At 38.2% G+C, this 18,120-nt stretch overlaps 1 protein-coding gene across 2 annotated transcripts in view; it reads left to right on the top strand.

The window, feature by feature from the left end:
* Positions 1-18,120, top strand: part of ANKRD28 (ankyrin repeat domain 28) — an 84,339-nt gene that overhangs the window by 43,332 nt on the left and 22,887 nt on the right. For both annotated transcript variants that reach the window (XM_079947980.1, XM_079947979.1), the window contains exons 3-9: positions 4,842-4,920; positions 6,835-6,905; positions 9,608-9,808; positions 10,568-10,655; positions 13,768-13,910; positions 15,500-15,712; positions 17,213-17,291. In XM_079947980.1, the coding sequence (XP_079804106.1) occupies positions 4,842-4,920; positions 6,835-6,905; positions 9,608-9,808; positions 10,568-10,655; positions 13,768-13,910; positions 15,500-15,712; positions 17,213-17,291 (874 nt within the window). The remainder of the gene's footprint in view (positions 1-4,841; positions 4,921-6,834; positions 6,906-9,607; positions 9,809-10,567; positions 10,656-13,767; positions 13,911-15,499; positions 15,713-17,212; positions 17,292-18,120) is intronic.

Below are 18,120 nucleotides of genomic sequence, written 5' to 3'. Positions count from 1 at the left end.
GATTTACAGCAGCGGCAAGGCGTGCGTGTGGCAAGTGGGCAGGTGGGCTTTTGTCGGCAAGCGTGCAGACGATTGGTGGCCACGGTGTTATGTGCAATTTGCAGTGGCAGGCAGGCTATAGAGTGATTGGCAGCGTTGACCCCCCCCCCAAAAAAAAGCTCAATAACTCTGGGCAATCCCCTCCCCCAGTTTTTTGTTGCAGTCCCAAAAAATAGGGGTTGTCTTATACATGGAGGCGTGTTATATACGGAAAAATATGGTAATTTACCCTAGTCACTCTGGGCAGCTTTCAACAGAATATAGCAGAACACAGCAAAACACAATATAGCAGAACACAGCCGTCCCACCAGATGTCAAAGAGAAAAACAACTACCAGACTTTTAGAAGACATCTGAAGGCAGCCCTGTTTAGGGAAGCTTTTAATGTTTAATAGACTATTGTATTTTAATATTTTGTTGGAAGCCGCCCTGAGTGGCTGGGGAAACCCAGCCAGATGGTTGGGGTATAAATAATAAATTATTATTATTATTATTATTATTATTATTATTATTATTAAACATCAGACATTAAAAGGCTGGTAGGTCACTGTGGTCCATAAAGCTTCAATCTCCCTCACCAGGAGACATCTGAGTGCCTTTTCCAACACCTTGGAACACTGTAGGTGCTGATACAGAACAGGTTCTGTATGTTTCTAAGAGATTTGTTGATGACACTAATATCAAGTGTGTAATCTACCCAAACCTTGGCACGAACTATTTTTAGGTCCATCAGGATTTTACTTGATTTTAACGTGAACACTTTATTAGCAGTACAGCTTGAATAACACTTATATTTTATTGTCTCCGAGTTTCAACGCGCTAAGTAGAAAGAACTGGAACTGAAAGTATAAAGGGAGTATGCAACTGTTTTTCCAGCTACAAAACAGTGCAGCGCCACTTTGCCAAATGAGATGCCAAGAGAACACACACACACAAACCTTCTGTTTGCTGTGATTCTAATATTTAAGGTCTTAATTAGGCACCTCTTTTGTAATGCATGAAAAGACAGCCCTTGTTCTCTGAATTTTGTGTGCAGCGGCTTGTTTTGGTTTATTTTATTTTATTGCTTAGTTGCATAACATGTTCAGTTTTGAGCTCAGTGTTTTCCAGAAGATTCAGACTTGTGGAAGCTAGCACTTCTAGCATATTGTTAAAGCATGTTGAATTGAAACCGTAACGAAAGAAATTAATAAATTTTGAAAACTTCCTATATTTGGGTGAAAGTTACTTGGACCTGTACAGTTTAGGTCTACAACAGTGAAGGGGAACCTATGACAAATGGGCTTAATTATGCCTGGTCTGGGTCCTAATTTGGCCCATAAAGCCTTCCCCCACAGGTCATGCCTACCTGTTATTATAATGTGATGTCAGGTGTCGGGCAGGTACAGATATGTCCACAAAGGAGCTTGGCGAGTGGGACTTGTTTGCTTCATGTTGAAGCAGAGAGGGGAAAGCTCCAATTTAAGAAGCAAGTTTCATTGATTGGCACTGAGAGCACTCCTTCAAAGGAGCTTGCTCCATTCAGTCAAAGGGAGGCAGCACCTTTGAAGGGTACACATTCAAGGGAGTTCACTCTGATCTGCTGATGAATGTTTGCAGTAACCCCCTTAGAACTTTGGCAGGTGTCTTTCCACATAGGTTAACTTGTGTAAAAAAAAATTAAACATATCAGCATAAAAGTAATATTGTTGTAATCATTCAAGTCTAATGGTGCTTTCAAAATATAGCAAATATCTAGTTGCACCCAAACATGTGCCATGGAGGTTGAGTTGATGCTTCTTTATTAAAAAAATGTGGGTATTTGTATGGGGGAAGCAGTGGGAAAATGGATCTTCCTTATGCAACAATAGCGAATCTCGTTGCATCTTAAAGAGTGGCATATTTATTATTATTAAAGGTACAACAAAATTCTGTTTTGTTTTTGCTGCAGTTGTGGAGAAAATAACTCGTGAGGTAGTAGTATTGAATGGAAAAAAGAAACCAGATGTTTTCTGTGCTAGTTGGTGGCCATTTATTACACATGTTAATAGGTCCGCAATGCAGAACACCTGTGTTGGCTGCATCAGTACAAACCCGGGTTTCCTGATTGGTTTCCCTTTATTAAAACTATGTTTGTGTGTGTCCCATCTCCTTTGGGTGACAGAGGCTATGATGATATGATATGTAAGAACCTTGCTGGAGGAATGACAAAAATGGATAGTAAACAAACATAAATGGAAGATCATACAACAGAATAGGAATAAGAATACTTGCCTGGCTTGCTGTGTTTGTGTCCAGTATTTTAAGAGTGATGAAGTGAAATATCTTTTAAAGTAGTGTTTTAAAACAATGTTGTTAAAAGATATTTATTCTGCTGTGAAACTCCTAGATCCACGATAAGATAGTAAAAGTTAGTGAGGATAGTACTGCATTTTGTCAGGCTGCAGCAGAAGGGCATTTGGGGAAACAGGGTCATTCCATCTGTTCTGTTGAGAGATTAGCAAGTCCTTTCTCCTTCATTTCATCTGGTTGCTAGACTTGTAGTGTAGACCTAGTGCCTGAGTGTAGCTTGCCCCCTGCTTCCCGCCCCCTCCATATTTCTTTTATTTCATGTCTTTTGAAGAGTGTAAGCCTGAAGGCAGGGACTCTTATTAGTGATTTTTTAAAGCCGGGCTTGGAGCATTTTCACTGAAGAGCACATGGAAAATACTAATGCTAATAATAACATTTGTCTGGATTAGTAAACAGTGACATTCTTAGAAGGAAACCTGGAATTTACAAAGCATCATTCAATATAGTGTCAAGGCCTCTAGCACGTAGCCTTGGATTTTCTGGTTTCTCATTTGCACTTTGTGAAGTAAATTGACTTATATTGGAAGATGCATGCATACAGAATTCAGGAAACAACACATGGAATTGTTGTGACGCTTCTTTTCATTCATGTCTGCCTTCCATTTTCTGGTTTGTGAAAACTGAAACCATTTTCCCCAGTCCTCCACACTACAGTTTAGAACATCAGGAGAAAGCTTAACTTCCTTCTCTCTCACTTTTCCTGATTTCTTCACACCACAGTTTGTTCAGAATATTCAAATCAGCAAAGTGGTTTAAGTAATATTACCGTAATTGGGAAGAAACATTCAAAGAGCAGTTTGCATATTTGGAAGTAACAGCACATTACAGTTTGAGGCAGTGATGTGAGGTGTATCATTTTCTATTACTATATTCCTATATGGACTATTTTCCCGTTTTAGAAATGTATTTTCAGAAAATTAATTAGGCTCAATCCTGTATCCACCTTCCTAAGATTAAGCGCAATTGAACTCAGTGAGACTTACTTTGAGTAGACATATATAATGAATGGACAAAATACAAGTCAAATTCAGCAACTGGAATGCATACACTATTGGTGAAAACTAGACTAAATCCTAATTTTTTTAATGATGTGACAGTCCTTAGGGAGTACATATGCACCCACAGCTCTACTAGCATGCTAAAATGAGTAAAATGAAGTATTAATAGTTCTTCATTTTTTTCTTAAAAGTTAAATAATGGTATGTTATTGAGTGGACATGACTTAATATATTTACAAGTATTCCAGTAAAAATAAATTTTGGGGCTTGTTTCAATATATAGCATTTGAATTGCACTAAGGCTGCTGTTCTACACCCTAACATGGGAGAAAGTTCCATTCAATTCAGTGGTGTTTACTTCTGAGTAGATATAGGGTTGTACTATAAGTGAAACTTTTTTAAAAAATTCAAACAAATATTTATTTTGCTCTTTAAATTAATTTGCTTGTAACTGGTAGCATTGCTCCATCCTCTCATGAAGGGTTTTCCAATTCTATTGGTAAGCATTAACTGGAAATCCATACTGATGGATTATAAAAGGGAGATTGGAGTATTTTGCTTGGCTGCTAATCTACATTAAGTGTTCTTGATTATGGAATGGACATTTGTACTCATCACCTAAGATGTTTAACACTGCTATGGTGTTAACTCTGTTTCTTAAAAATATAAAATACAGTACTTCAAAAAGAGCTTTACACCAGTGATTACCAACCTTTATGGACCACTGGGCACATGTTGAATTTTGAGTGAGTGCTGCTGATGCTACCCACAAAATACTTGCCATGAGGGGTGGGATAACACAAAACAGCTGCCATGGGGAGTATCATATAACAAGATTAGATAGCCACTCCCAACAACTTTATGATTACAATGGGAAGTCAGCTAGGACCTCCGGCTCAGGATCATGGAGATCACACCATTATACAATATTGATTTCACATGCACACTTTGATGCCGTTGCTATCTAATAGCAATAGGGAACATTTCTCAGTATCAGTAAAATATACAAGGTGGCTGCAACACACACACACACACACACACACACACACACACACACTTTAAAGAAATTGGTTAGAAGATACCTGCACATTTTGGCCCATAACTACATTTCTTGGAGGGCTAAATCCTGTTTTAAAATGAAAACTCCGAATCTAGGACACCTGCCCATGGGCACCAATTAAAGCCTTTGTGGACACCAGGAACTCGGCTACATTCATAAAGAAAAAACGCTTTACAGTATATGTGTTGTTTATGCATTCTAACACTGTAACACTCCACGCTGTGGAGTTCTGTTTTTGCTTACCCAATTTTTCATACAAAGTTTGCAATGTGTTTAACTGAAACGCTTCTTTGATGTGCGTAGATCCAGCCCAGGTTGCTGACTGCTGCTTTACACCATTATTTTCAATTAATTTGTAGGGAATGCTTCTACCACTTGTTATTATTTATTAAATCTTTCCTCCTCTTACAACAGGATAATGAAAAGCGGACCCCTTTACATGCTGCTGCCTATCTGGGAGATGCAGAAATTATTGAGCTACTTATTTTATCTGGTATGGTGCTTTTCTTGGTTATGGACAAGATGTGTGACTGGAACAATAAGTTCTGCAAATGTGATAAGAGATATGAACAATCCGTTTATTGAATTTAACCTTTCAGGTGTTTAACGTACACACAAAACTAAAGTTTTGGTCATCCATTTTTGTTTTGTTGTGAATAACAGTAGAATTATTAAAAGTATTGCATAGCTAGCCAACTATTTAAATACCGCTTCTATATTAAAAAAAATAGTGTAGCTACAAAGTTTCCAGTTTTGTTTTATTTAAATCATTCCTTTTGTAGCTAATTTTACATATGAACTAAATAGAAGATATACTATTATGGAAAACAGATTGTTTCTCTGTTGCTAATATGTTTTTAGGAAGGCTAGGCCATGCCTATTTGTGAACATTTGTTGAAACTGAAATTTGAAATTACATGAACGTCAGTCATGGAGGCAACTTTCAGTATTTTCTATTATTGCATAAATGAAAGCTTGCTAAACATCAGTTCAGTTGAAGGGAACTGAGGTAATGCTGGCACAATTGAGCAATATGTGCCAGGGAAGTTTACTCCTGTCTTCGATGTTTCACTGATAAGTAAGCTGTTTAGGAGAGGGGTTATAGCTCAGTGGTAGAGCACATGTGTTGAATGTAGATGTCAGGTTGACTATCTAGAGTTTTAAGTTAAAGAAATCAGATAGCTGCTAGGCAACACCTCTCCATCTGAGACCTGGAAGAGTTCTTGCCAGTCAGAATAGGCAGTACTGGGCTACATTGACAAATAATCTGATATGGCTAGATTGACAAATAATCTGATATGGCAGCTTTCTGTTTTCCTTTTTAAAAAAGTGTTTCCCCTTTTTTCTGTTCCACTTCATCTGGTGCAAATCATTATTATATTCAAGTTTGAGTAGTATGATAATGTGGAAAAGGATGGTGCCTTTCTTGGAACAAATACCCAAGGAAACAGTTTTGCTCCTTTTTTCTTCTCAGGCCACCTCTAGTATATTTTCTTTAACAGACATGCCATTTCATCTCTAAATGTTAGCGTAAGATTAATGCATGCATCTGTTCTAGTGTTATGCAGGCAGTCCATTAACTAGTTCCCAGAGGTTTTTCTGATAATGTAATTTATACTCTGGGACACTGAGTACTATTTTCATTTTAATGTTGTAAATGCTGAAATTAGTATGTGTATATTTCTGTTAAAGATTAGACTTGATGGGAATTGACATTGATGCTGCTACTAGTCTCTCCTTCATAGGCATAGAATGTGTTAATGTGAGAGAAGGTGAAGCCAAACAACTTACTATTCTTCCTCTAAAATTCCTGTCGTCTAGTTTGCTTACAGTGTAATGCTATGCATGTTTACTTAGAGGCAAGTCCTATTGTGTTCAGTGGGGCTTATTTCCAGATATACATACATAGAATTGCATCTTTAATCTTTGATTTTTGTTTGATAGTATTGCTTTGGGACTACAAGTGCTGCATTCCTGAGTATTTAATGAACAGGCATGAAATACTGTCAATTAGCTGGGTATATACAGTTTGTTGTTTTAATATAGAGCTAATCCTCAATCATCAAAGAAAAACAACTGGATTAAAGGGAATAATTTTCCCATCTAGTCAGGGAAACTGAATAAGTAGGGATAACAAGCATACTGGCTTATTTACTGTTTTATGTTACTACTTTCAGTACTGAACAATTCAGGAAACTGGCTGATGGACAAATTAAAATTCTGGTCATTGTCAGGGAGAAACATAAAAACTGCAATATGCAAAAACATTTTATTTACACTCAATCTGTATTTACTCTGCAGGAATATTTTAATGTTATGTTTCTTAATCTTTAATTGTCATTTAGATATTTGAATTTGTATCAAATAATATTCCTTTTTTGTATTCTCCCCCCCCCCCCATTTGCAGGAGCTAGAGTTAATGCCAAAGACAGCAAATGGTTGACTCCTTTACACAGAGCTGTTGCATCATGTAGTGAGGTATGGGTTTGCTTTAAAACACTTCAGTACATTTTATTGCAAAAGAATCCTGCAGACAGTGACACTGTCAGTACTAGACTTTGAGGCAGAAATATAAGGACCCATAAACTCTGCCACCCCAGCACCACTTTTTGTTCTCTTTTTCTCCTGCAGGTTTTAAAAAGCACTTTTATAGGGCAGCTTAATGCAAAGCACTATTCAGCTCTAGTTGCCTGTTGTCTTCATTTTCATTGCTTCCCAGACCCATGTGAGGACTGGAGGAATTCAGTGGAAATAGAGTTGCTGGTTGCTGTGGTTGTAGCAACCAGGTAGTGCTTTGCTTCCCAACATACCCAGGTGCTCCTGCTGCTCTTTGCCACCCAAACTTTTACACAATTTTTGCAAGCCGTTATTTGATCAAGTTCAGTTGAAAACTGTTTGTTCTGTTCTGAAATGGGGAAGAATTCAGAACTGAAATGAAACAAGCTTGAGGCTCTTCAGTGTTGCCGATGCTTCCAGTGGCATAGCGTGGGGGGTGCAGGGGGGGCCGGCCGCACTGGGCGCAACATCTGGGGGTTAGGGTTAGGGGGCGCAAACCCACGGGTTAGGGGGTGCAAATCCATGGGTTAGGGGGCGCAAATTACTTGCCTTGCCCCGGGTGCTGACAACCCACGCTACGCCACTGGATGCTTCTCAGCTTTCCCTCTAACTCTAGTGCTTGCCATGAGCTCCTTGTTCCCTCCTCAAGCCATCTTGTCTGCCCTTCAGTGCACATGTACCTTTACATTTGACTGTTGTCTTTGTTTCCCCTCCCATCCTACTTGCCATGTCACCAGCTGAAGGCAGCATATCGGTGCTCAGAGCTAGCCTCCCAGAGGATTAATAGCATAGTTGGTGGCAGGAGAGAAGTTGCTTGTAGTCAAAATCTGCTGGAACAGGAACATGGATTCTTCTCAGAGCTTGGCCGAGGGAACAATCCACATGCACATCATGTCTTTATTCCGGAGCTTTTTTCTTGCTTAAAGGTGGAAAGAGAGGTTTCAGGGAACCTACAAAGGCTCCCTAAGGACCTGTGACAAACATTCATAAAATGACTATGATTCTTACAGACATAAGAATCCACTGTTGGTACTTTCAGTGGATTTTATTTTTTTTTTTTGTCAAGCTTTTCCAGCTAGATGAAAAAAACTTTTCAAAAGGCCTCTGTACTAGATGTTTGTATGCATTTTTATTAAACCCATATGTAGTTGGTTTTTTGAATTGTTTTTATTGTATGACTGTAAATCGCCTTGGGGATTCATAAATTAATAAAATAATATTGTGCCAATTTTTGTACTAAAGGTTTTTGCTCTGCACCTTTGTGCTGGGACATCATTGCAGTCAAATGCCTCTTAAACTGTTTTTGCCAAGGTCACACAAAAGGACATAATGCAAAATACATACATAATGCCTTCTGTTTTGTTTTTTTTAAAAAAATATTCTTTATTATGCATGCATTATTTCTAAGAGGAAAAGTTCTGAAGCTGAAACATTCCTGGGAAACTCATGGTCTGAACTGGATGTGTTTCCTCTGAATATCAGATAAAGTTTGATCAGTTTAGGCTCTACTTGGTGTTATGTTGGTTTCAGATGACACTTAGGACTGCTGACCCAGGTTTCATTGTATGAAATAATAGTAGGAGTGTGTCTAGGTACAATGAGCCCTTCCTTCCACCCTGCGCAACCAAAATTCACAGTGCAATCCTTTACATATCCACTCAGTAAATCCCACTGATTTACCTGCAGTTGGGCAGATATAGTGTTCCAACCTCAGTCCCACACAGGTACTGCCTTGATGATCAGTGAACCAGCCAAGGTTCCCATAGGGAAATGTACATGGTTGCAGATGCTCATTTTATATTTTATTATTTTTATTATAAACACATATTATCAGGGGTTCCAAGCTGGCTATTATTTTTGTGTTTTATGGTTTTAGCTGCCTTGACCATTTAAAAATTTATGTGGAAAGCTAGGCTACACATTTTGTAATTTATAAATGAAAAAGCGCAGCATATATAGATTTTAGAAAAGGAGAAAGTAGAGGTCAGTATAGCCAGAAAATAAAACACATTTGTAAACATTAATAATCGTTGCTTTCTCATTAGTTTGTAAAAGGGACTCAAAAAAAGTTATACTGGGGGGGGCACACAAAAGAGGGCATGAGGAGAGAACTCAATTTCACTTGACTTCATACCCAAACATATTCTCATTAAACAACCTTGCAACTTAAATAACACAGGACCCCACAACCTTCTAAATCCCTCAATCAATGGGACCAATTATCAATGCTAGTTTTATGAATACTAGAAAGAATTTTCCTCCCTGTCCAAAAGGACAACTCCTCCTTCCCTGCTGGTGCTGGCAAGGAAGTGGAGACAAATAAAGGGGGAAGCTGTCACACCCAGTCACCTGTTGCTTGCTGAAAGGCCTTCATTAAACCTTTTATAAGCCTTTGAATAGATATTTGATCACATGCTTTTGGACACTTGGTTGCAGAGTATATAAGAATTTTAAATGCCAGTTTTGATTTTTGTCCATAGGAAGAATACTTGGGTAATTGAAGTGGGAGGCAGGTTATTGGGGTGGGGGTGGGGAGTTAAGATAAGCTTCAAAGGAAACAGAATTGGGAGGTTACTTTGCTAATCTTTTTTATTTATTGGAAGTGTGTGTTTTATTATTTATAGGATGCTGTGCAGGTGTTGTTGAAGCATTCAGCAGATGTCAATGCCCGTGACAAAAATTGGCAAACACCCCTACACATAGCAGCTGCAAATAAAGCTGTCAAGTGTGCAGAAGCCTTGGTGCCACTTCTCAGCAATGTAAATGTGTCAGACCGTGCTGGTAGAACAGCATTACATCATGCAGCCTTCAGTGGACATGTTGAGGTACAGATGACTTCTTATATTTGACTCCCCCAAGCCAGCTGTCCCTCCACAAACAGGGGTCTGTTTACCTAATCCCAGTGCTACATGCAAAGAAAACTGCAACATGCTTACTTTAGCTTTGCAGAAATACTGTTCTTTTGTTTATAGTATGGAAAGAAATATTTCCTTTAATTTAAAATGATATGTTTATCCTGCCTTTCTTGCATTGTAGAACTCAGGGTAGTAAATGTGGTTATCATGTAGTCAACATCCAAACCTACTTAGCTACAGCAAGGTTCCTGTGTCATGTGCCTTCATGACTTTCTTTCTACTTGAAGCTGTTTAATGCAGATTAAGGGAAGACATACCTTATAGTTACAAACCAATTAAAGCCTTTTAGTCTCCATCATATGTACTGTAGCAAAATGTTCATTGGTCAGTTATTAATGTAATACATAACCATCAGAATCAAGTTTTTGATGACACACCTAATTCTTCTGCTTTTTCAGGGTTGCAAAAACTACTTCAACAGTGACTTTTAATAGTTTTTGAAAAGTTGTTCTAGTGAAAATCCAAATAGCTAACTAAACTGATTGAAGCTTATTTATTTTGGTTATTTTAATCCTGCAGTGATTACATAGCTTATCAGTAACTTTCTCCCTCAATGTAGATGCATTTTAGTTTTAAGTGCTGTGCAGGCATTAACTTTATTCAACTTTGATTATGCTTTAAATTAATATAAATATGTAAATTAAGAAATATAACTTATCTTCATTTTAGATGGTCAGTTTATTATTGTCTAGAGGTGCCAATATCAATGCCTTTGACAAGAAAGACAGACGAGCAATTCACTGGGCAGCTTATATGGGTATGTAAAAGCACTTCGTTCTCCCTTACTTGACTTCCGGCAGGAATTTATTCATGGCTGATTTCTTTGTTTCAGGGTTTTGTTCTTAAAACAGGCTTCTGCATGCTGTTTCCTTCCTGGTTCAGGAATCTCATAGGCAGTTTGAATGCACATATGAACACAGAGCATCCAGTGCAATCCTTGTTTGGTGTGGATAAGAGACTGATCTTTCCACCAGCCTTGTCTCAATTTTGCATCACTATGTCTGGTTTAAGGTTATGGTGGTCTTTTCTCCTGGATGAGTCCCATCTAATATTAGAAATACATCTAGCATGTTCATTGTGGATCTTTCACATGTAAAAGATCACCTAATGGTACTAAAAAGAAATTATTTTCTCTGAAAGATACAAGCATTATTGAATTGGTTGGGGCTCTCCACCAACTAAAGAACAATTAATTAACTAACTTATTTTTAATCAATTGTGATTGATCAAAGTATTCATTAAACATGTCTATGATACTCTGGTCCATGGGGTCCATGCTCTGGTCCATGGGGTCACGAAGAGTCGGACACGACTAAACGACTAAACAACAACACATGTTACTAAATAGCATAGGGACATTTCTGAGATATTGAAGAAAGTATGAGATGAAGTATAGAATGAAAATCAGAGCTGTGGAGTGGCTTTTGATCTAGTCAAGGTGTCTGCTAATACAAGGATGGTGATTTTCACTGACTCCACTTTCTGCTCCAGCCCCCTGTGACCCCACACTCTGTTCCAAAGAGTTGGGCAACCCTCCAGAACACCATAGAAGGTGGTGCAGAGTGCAACAAATTCTGCCTTTATGACCATACATACATGCACATGAACCCAGAACGTTCACAGAACAGATCTTTACCAGAGATGGTTTCATGCTACAGATCAAATTGCATTTGCTACAAATACCTTGCTTGCTTCAGGGAATTTATAATTACTGTCCTTTCAGAGGAGCTAGCGGTAAGAATAGAATGGTTTAAAAGTAAATGAATAGCTTTGTGGTTTGAAGTGCCTTCACAGAAACATACAGGCAAAGTAAACAGGGATTATACTACATAACCACTCATGCTATGTTAGTAGAGCTGACTACTTTTAGGCAGAACAACACAGTTGCCTCAGGCAACTCGGGTGTTGTCTGGACTGTATGTTTAGTTACTGTTGTAGAGATAGGGAAGAAGAAAGCCGAAGAGAGGTGTCAACAAAACTTGATGGGCCTTGGGTACAATGCACTTCGATTTAATGGGGGTGGGTAGCATACGCTGCTTCACCGCAGGCAGTAAAATTAGTTGGGCTGTCCTTGTCCCAAACCATGAGACCTTCTTACCCACCACAATCCTTGAAAAATTAGGGAGCTTCAGAAAGTTAAGTTGCTTACATTATCCCCACCTCTGATTTACATCTCCAATGTATCATATGTGGTGGGGGTATAAGGTAGTCAAACAATTCTGGATTATGGTACATGAAGAGCTCAAAAAGATACTCAGGAGTTTAATCTCTAAAAAAACAAAGGCATTTCTGCTGCTCTTAGTAACGAGCAATATCCCAAAGGATAAAAGTAATGTATTCCTTTACACAGCAGCTGCGGCCAGAATTCTAGTGGCAAAAAATTGGAAAACAGACAAAATACCAGAATTACTAGAATGGAGAGCCAAAATTTACGAATTTGCAGAAATGGCAAGGTTAACAGCATCAGTTAGAGGTTGTCCTAATCAAAAAATTAATAAAGAATGGGAATGCAGAAAGGTTTACATGAAAAGAGTTGGTTCTGAAGACTAAAAATTAATATGCAATAGCTTAAAGGGCGCAAGGAGATATGATAATATAATAATAAAGATGGAACAATAAATATAAACAGCGAGTAACGCAATAAACAAAAATAATGTATGTAAAGATCGCACACAGGTGGAGGGAAGTAATGGGTCTTGGGGAGGGGGGGAGATGAGGGTATTAACTGAAAAAATGTTAAAGATGTAGATTGGATTTAAGAGATAGAAAATAAGGAATTAAAATAAGGAGACAAATATTAAGGAATACTAAAGTAAAGAAATATGAGAAGAGATTAGTACAAATGAAAACATGAGACTCAAGGTTTTGCCATATATGATTTTATTTTGTTGTAAAGATTGTATATTAAATTAATAATAATAGAAAGGAAAGTTAAGTTGCTTTAGCCCCTCCTTAAGTTGTTCCTCTTTAAATTTTTATGTGGCTTCCATTGAACTCTCTTAGCCTAGTGCCTCTCTGCACAGGAGTTTTGACTAGTCCATTTCTGAGAAGAAACTCAAGATGGGGTGGGGGAAGGAGAGATAAAAAGAACAAGGAAGGGATTTATCAGTGAACATCAATATTCACAAAGGCCTAGGCTGAACAGTGAACGCACAGCAAAATACACGGGTAAGTTTTCCTGGGGCAGCCTGAGTTGTATTAGATCACCACAGGACTTAAAATGGCAAAGGTATCTGCAACATTAATATGTTGCTTTTAGTGGTGTGGTCTTGCCCCTTCTGAAGGCAGCCACACTTGGACCTCTCACAAAATGCAGACAGGGTGTCTCGTTAAAGCAAATCGAGGCAGTGTATACTAAGTGGATGACATCCAACTCACAAGGGATGGCTAACAATCAAAAGTGGTGTTGCTTGCATTAAGTGTGGCAATTGCAACCTTCTAATTGTGGCTGGTGTGTGCAGGGATCAGTGCTTGTTGCACCAGTGGTCCTTCCTTTGGTTTACCACAGTGAAGCACTTATTGTTCTGATTAAATCCAAACCGCACCATCGGTCTCAGGGCCTGTACACTCTTTCTGTGAACCAAGCTACTTGGGAGCAAGGGAGCTGCAAAAAGGAGAATAAGAAAAAAATGCCACCGCCCCCCTTCTCTTACAGCTGATGGGTCTGGTAGATCAAAAGGACTGGATTTCACTTTTAAAATTTAATGAATAAGACCCGCAACTCACTGTTAAAAAGAAGGGCAATCTTGAATGTGTTCATCTATTATCAGTCATCATAACACCACAATAATCTCAAACATGTGACCTTAACTCTGCCCCAGTTAAAAGCTTGCAGTATAATACATGATATAATTGTTCATTTTTTTCAGGTCATATTGATGTAGTAAAACTGCTAGTAGCCAATGGTGCTGAAGTTACGTGTAAAGATAAAAAATCATACACACCACTACATGCTGCAGCTTCCAGTGGAATGATTAGTGTAGTCAAGTATCTTCTGGATCTTGGAGTTGATGTGAGTAAGAGATGACTCTAAATTGTTTCTCATTATTTTGTACATTGTTAAGACATGAATACAGTTTTTGCGGAATTGTATGTAGTATGTACTGGTATCATATCTAGTCTGTTCTAAAAGGATGTTTCTGGAATAGCTAGTGTTCTTTATACAGTGGTACCTCAGATTACATATGCTTCAGGTTACAGACTCTGCTAACCCAGAAATAGTACCTCGGGTTAAGAACTTTGCTTCAGGATGAGAACAGAAATTGGGCTGCGGCAGCAGCGGGAGGCCCCATTAGCTAAAGTAGTGCTTCAGGTTAAGAACGGACCTCCGGAACGAATTACAGTGGTACCTATTGAGATAATTAATAGGCGTGACGTGGCTAATTACTTTACGATCCCAATTAGCCCTTTACAGCGGTCCGGTACGCTTCCTCAAGCTGCGTCATCTGCTCCGTTCCGTCACGCCTTGCAGAGTAAAAACACAGCGGAAAAAGCTGTTGCTGCTGCTGCTTAGATCCAGACAAACACATAAGGCACTTGTGTGTCCATTTATCAGTTCTTTATTGCGACATTTCTCAGACATACACTCCAGGACTCCTCGCAGCCATAGCTACTGCTTCCTTCTCCCTCAAAAACAAAGGAACAGAGAAAAACTCCTCCCACCTTCGAAATTACACGTCAGAATGTGAGGCGTCACAGAACATCTTAACCCTGTAAGTTCTGAATCCCAACATATACCTCGGGTTACATATGCTTCAGGTTACATACACTTCAGGTTACAGACTCTGTTAACCCAGAAATAGTGCTTCAGGTTAAGAACTTTGCTTCAGGATGAGAACAGAAATTGTGCTCCGGCGGCACGGCAGCAGCGGGAGGCCCCATTAGCTAAAGTGGTGCTTCAGGTTAAGAACAGTTTCAGGTTAAGAACGGACCTCTGGAACGAATTAAGTACTTAACCCGAGGTACCACTGTAAGTACTTAACCCGAGGTACCGCTATACAATTATTTTTTTTAATTACAGGCCTTGCCTTCTTGTAGACCATCTTAGTATGAGAAATAACACAGCAGGGAAGGGATTAGGAAGGTGACAAAATAATCTTAATTTCTGCATTGTTGCACCCTTGTATGCATCCATATATTTATAGTTTTACAACTTGCCTAGGATAATCAGAACTCTGGAAGAGTACTTTACAGATTTACTGATTGTATTATATTTTATGATGGAAGAAAGGGTAATCACGTGTCAATTAGAGCTAAACTCTTGCAACTAATAATTGAAAATCTGAAGGTTTATAATGAGTCATATACCATTGTTCATGTAGCCTAGTGTGGTCTGCTTCACTTAGCTGCAGCCTTGCTCTGTCCTGCAAATCTGAGGTCCTTTTAACTGGAATTAAACTTGTGACTATTCGTATGTAAAGTACATTTTCTGGTACTGGACTGTGGTCCACCTTGATTCAGATTCAATGAATAATTGTCATTTTTATTGAACAAGTATATTGTTCATAACATTTGCTGAATATAAATTATCATTGTGATGGACTTAAAGTAGCCTAAGGACTTAACATTTGAAAGACTCCCCCGTAATATTTTCTCCTACAGATGAACGAACCAAATGCATATGGAAATACACCTCTTCATGTCGCTTGCTTCAATGGACAAGATGTTGTAGTAAATGAACTGATAGACTCTGGTGCTAATGTAAATCAAATGAATGAGAAGGGATTTACACCTTTACACTTCGCTGCTGCATCGACCCATGGAGCATTGTGTTTAGAACTTCTGGTTTGTAATGGCGCAGATGTGAATATGAAGGTAAAATGATCTGAAAGGTGAATTTTAAATGCTGTAACAATATTTATGAACATTTTCTTGGCATTATCAATATGCACGTCGTCCTAAAACGCAATATAAAATAATATGCACACTGTTAATACTCAACAAACGCATGGCTCAATGCATTTTACTGTGTGATTAAGCTTGCAGGATTATGGTTCACTGGTTTCCAGGATACTTTCTAAAGCCTACTTTTTGCCCAAGGGGCTCTGAGGAATCCCCCTACTTGATCAAGTTGTCCACAGAATCACCCATGTAATTGTGGTTCACTCAATGAAAACAAAGTAGATATGGTTTGTACTTGATCCAAAATGTTTGAGAACCACTCATACAGGTCGCACAAAAGGGACTAAGAAGAAAGTTTAATAATTCAGAGAGCTTCCAACTGACTATTGGAAAGTTATGAAAAAGAATGTTAGACATAGCTGAACATTTTTTAAAATGTGCATCTGAGCATATTGCTCCAATAAAGAACCCCCCCACATATAACGCAAAATAATTCATTGAAATGGCCTGTGTTTTACTTTGTAATGATGATCATTAGATACATAGAAATGTAAGCCAAAACTAAAGCGTGCTAGCAATATATTTTACCATTCTTTGTTCCACATTTGTCCCCCAATCCCCATTCTCTTGAGATGGGGAAGAGAAAAATACATTACTCTCTGAATATTGGAATGGGATGAACGCCAGTTTGTTTGTTTGTTTGCTTGCTTGCTTATTTACTTACGTGTTTAACTTTGTTTATGTGCTGTCTTTCTGCCAATTCTCTCAAAGCAGTTTACCATTTGAAATGCTAATATATGCAGTATTTTAAATAATCACAATTTTTATCTTTGTATTTTATTATCACATTGTCTATATTAAATGTATGAAAACGTTTCTTTTTCTGACCATTCTGTTCATGTTTGCATAGCTAATCATGGCTGCAGATTATAAATGCTTTGTCGCAGTTCAGCAAAAAATCGGAATTACCTCATGCATTAAGGTTGACCTACTTCTAAGATGTGATTGTAGGGGAATGGTTGCATATAAAATATACAGTATCCTCCAGAATGGAATAGTTCTGTTGAGCATTGCTTCTGATTTGCAATGAATTGCTGGTGGGTTTCTGGTCAACACCAAAGTGTCAGGTGACACAAGTGAAATATTTGGGTGTAACAGATTTGGGTGTCTTAGGTGTACATGAAAAGCTTGCTTTAACTATTCTGGCATCCTTGCTAGGTGATAAAGATTGTCTGCTGTCATTGTTGTATAAACAGCAAGTGCCCTGAACATAAGTTCAGAGTGGGCCTCACTGTGTTGTTGTGTGCAGTTATAATGCAAATATTTACAAAACTATAATGTTGAAAAGCCTCTAGCACAACGTTACAATAGTGCAGGAAAGGAATATAAATGAAGCAAAAATAAAACACTGAAGTTGTCTATCTAATGTTGTCAATTGACTTGGTAGCCATGGGTTGACTTCTTTTTCCCCAGAGTAAAGATGGAAAAACACCATTGCATATGACAGCAATCCATGGAAGATTTTCAAGATCACAAACAATCATCCAGAATGGTAAAAGAAAAGAAAACATATTAAAATATTAATGTTTCTGTTACTGTCATGCGATGCATATGGTTTGACATTTTAAATAAATCAGTTCATTTACTAGCTTTAACCTTTTCATCTGTCTGCCTTGTGTGCTGAAATATGAATCTCAGAAATTTGAAGTTTCTGTTTTGGGAATCTTCAGGTTACTAAATCAATAGCAAACTCTTAACTTTATTTAAAAACCTGTAATTCCAGTATGCTCCATCACCTTTATAAGTCTAGATTCTGTTACAGGCCTATAACACTAATCCTGCATTTTAAAACACTAGTCTTAAAGTCGGGTATATAAAGTCATTAATTTAGTGCTACAGCACTTAAAAACTGATGGGGGAGAATTCTCTCTGGGGAGGCAACCGCTTATTTTTTCCAGGTTTGCCAGTGCCTGCGTCAAGCAAATAAGTCTGCTCCGAGGACCCTGTCCTCACTCATCTTTTAGTTGGCTTTATCATGCTGTTAACCTGTGTTTTACGTTTTACACTGGCAGCTTTGCTTTCAGAGTAAATTTCTCTAGAACTCTGAAATTAGCCCACACAGCCCTGGGATCAAAGAAAGTACCACAAACATTGACACTTCCATTTTCCTTTAAAAACACACGCAAAAAAACATAGTGCTGCTTTTCTCATGGCAGCTATATAGATGACCCTTGGGGTCCCTTCCCATTCCGCAAGTCTATGGTTCAGAATTCTCCTATAGTAAGATCTGTGACCTACAGAAGTCTTCTTATACTTGCTTTGAAGGATATCATGGAGTCATTATCAGCATTAGGAGGAAGGAAAGTTATTCGGTTATTGAG

Source organism: Podarcis cretensis (genome assembly GCF_951804945.1).
Source record: "Podarcis cretensis genome assembly, chromosome: 12".
Taxonomy (NCBI): Eukaryota; Metazoa; Chordata; class Lepidosauria; order Squamata; family Lacertidae; genus Podarcis; species Podarcis cretensis.
Note: the sequence above shows the minus strand (reverse complement) of the source record. Positions and strands in the feature narration are given on the sequence as shown.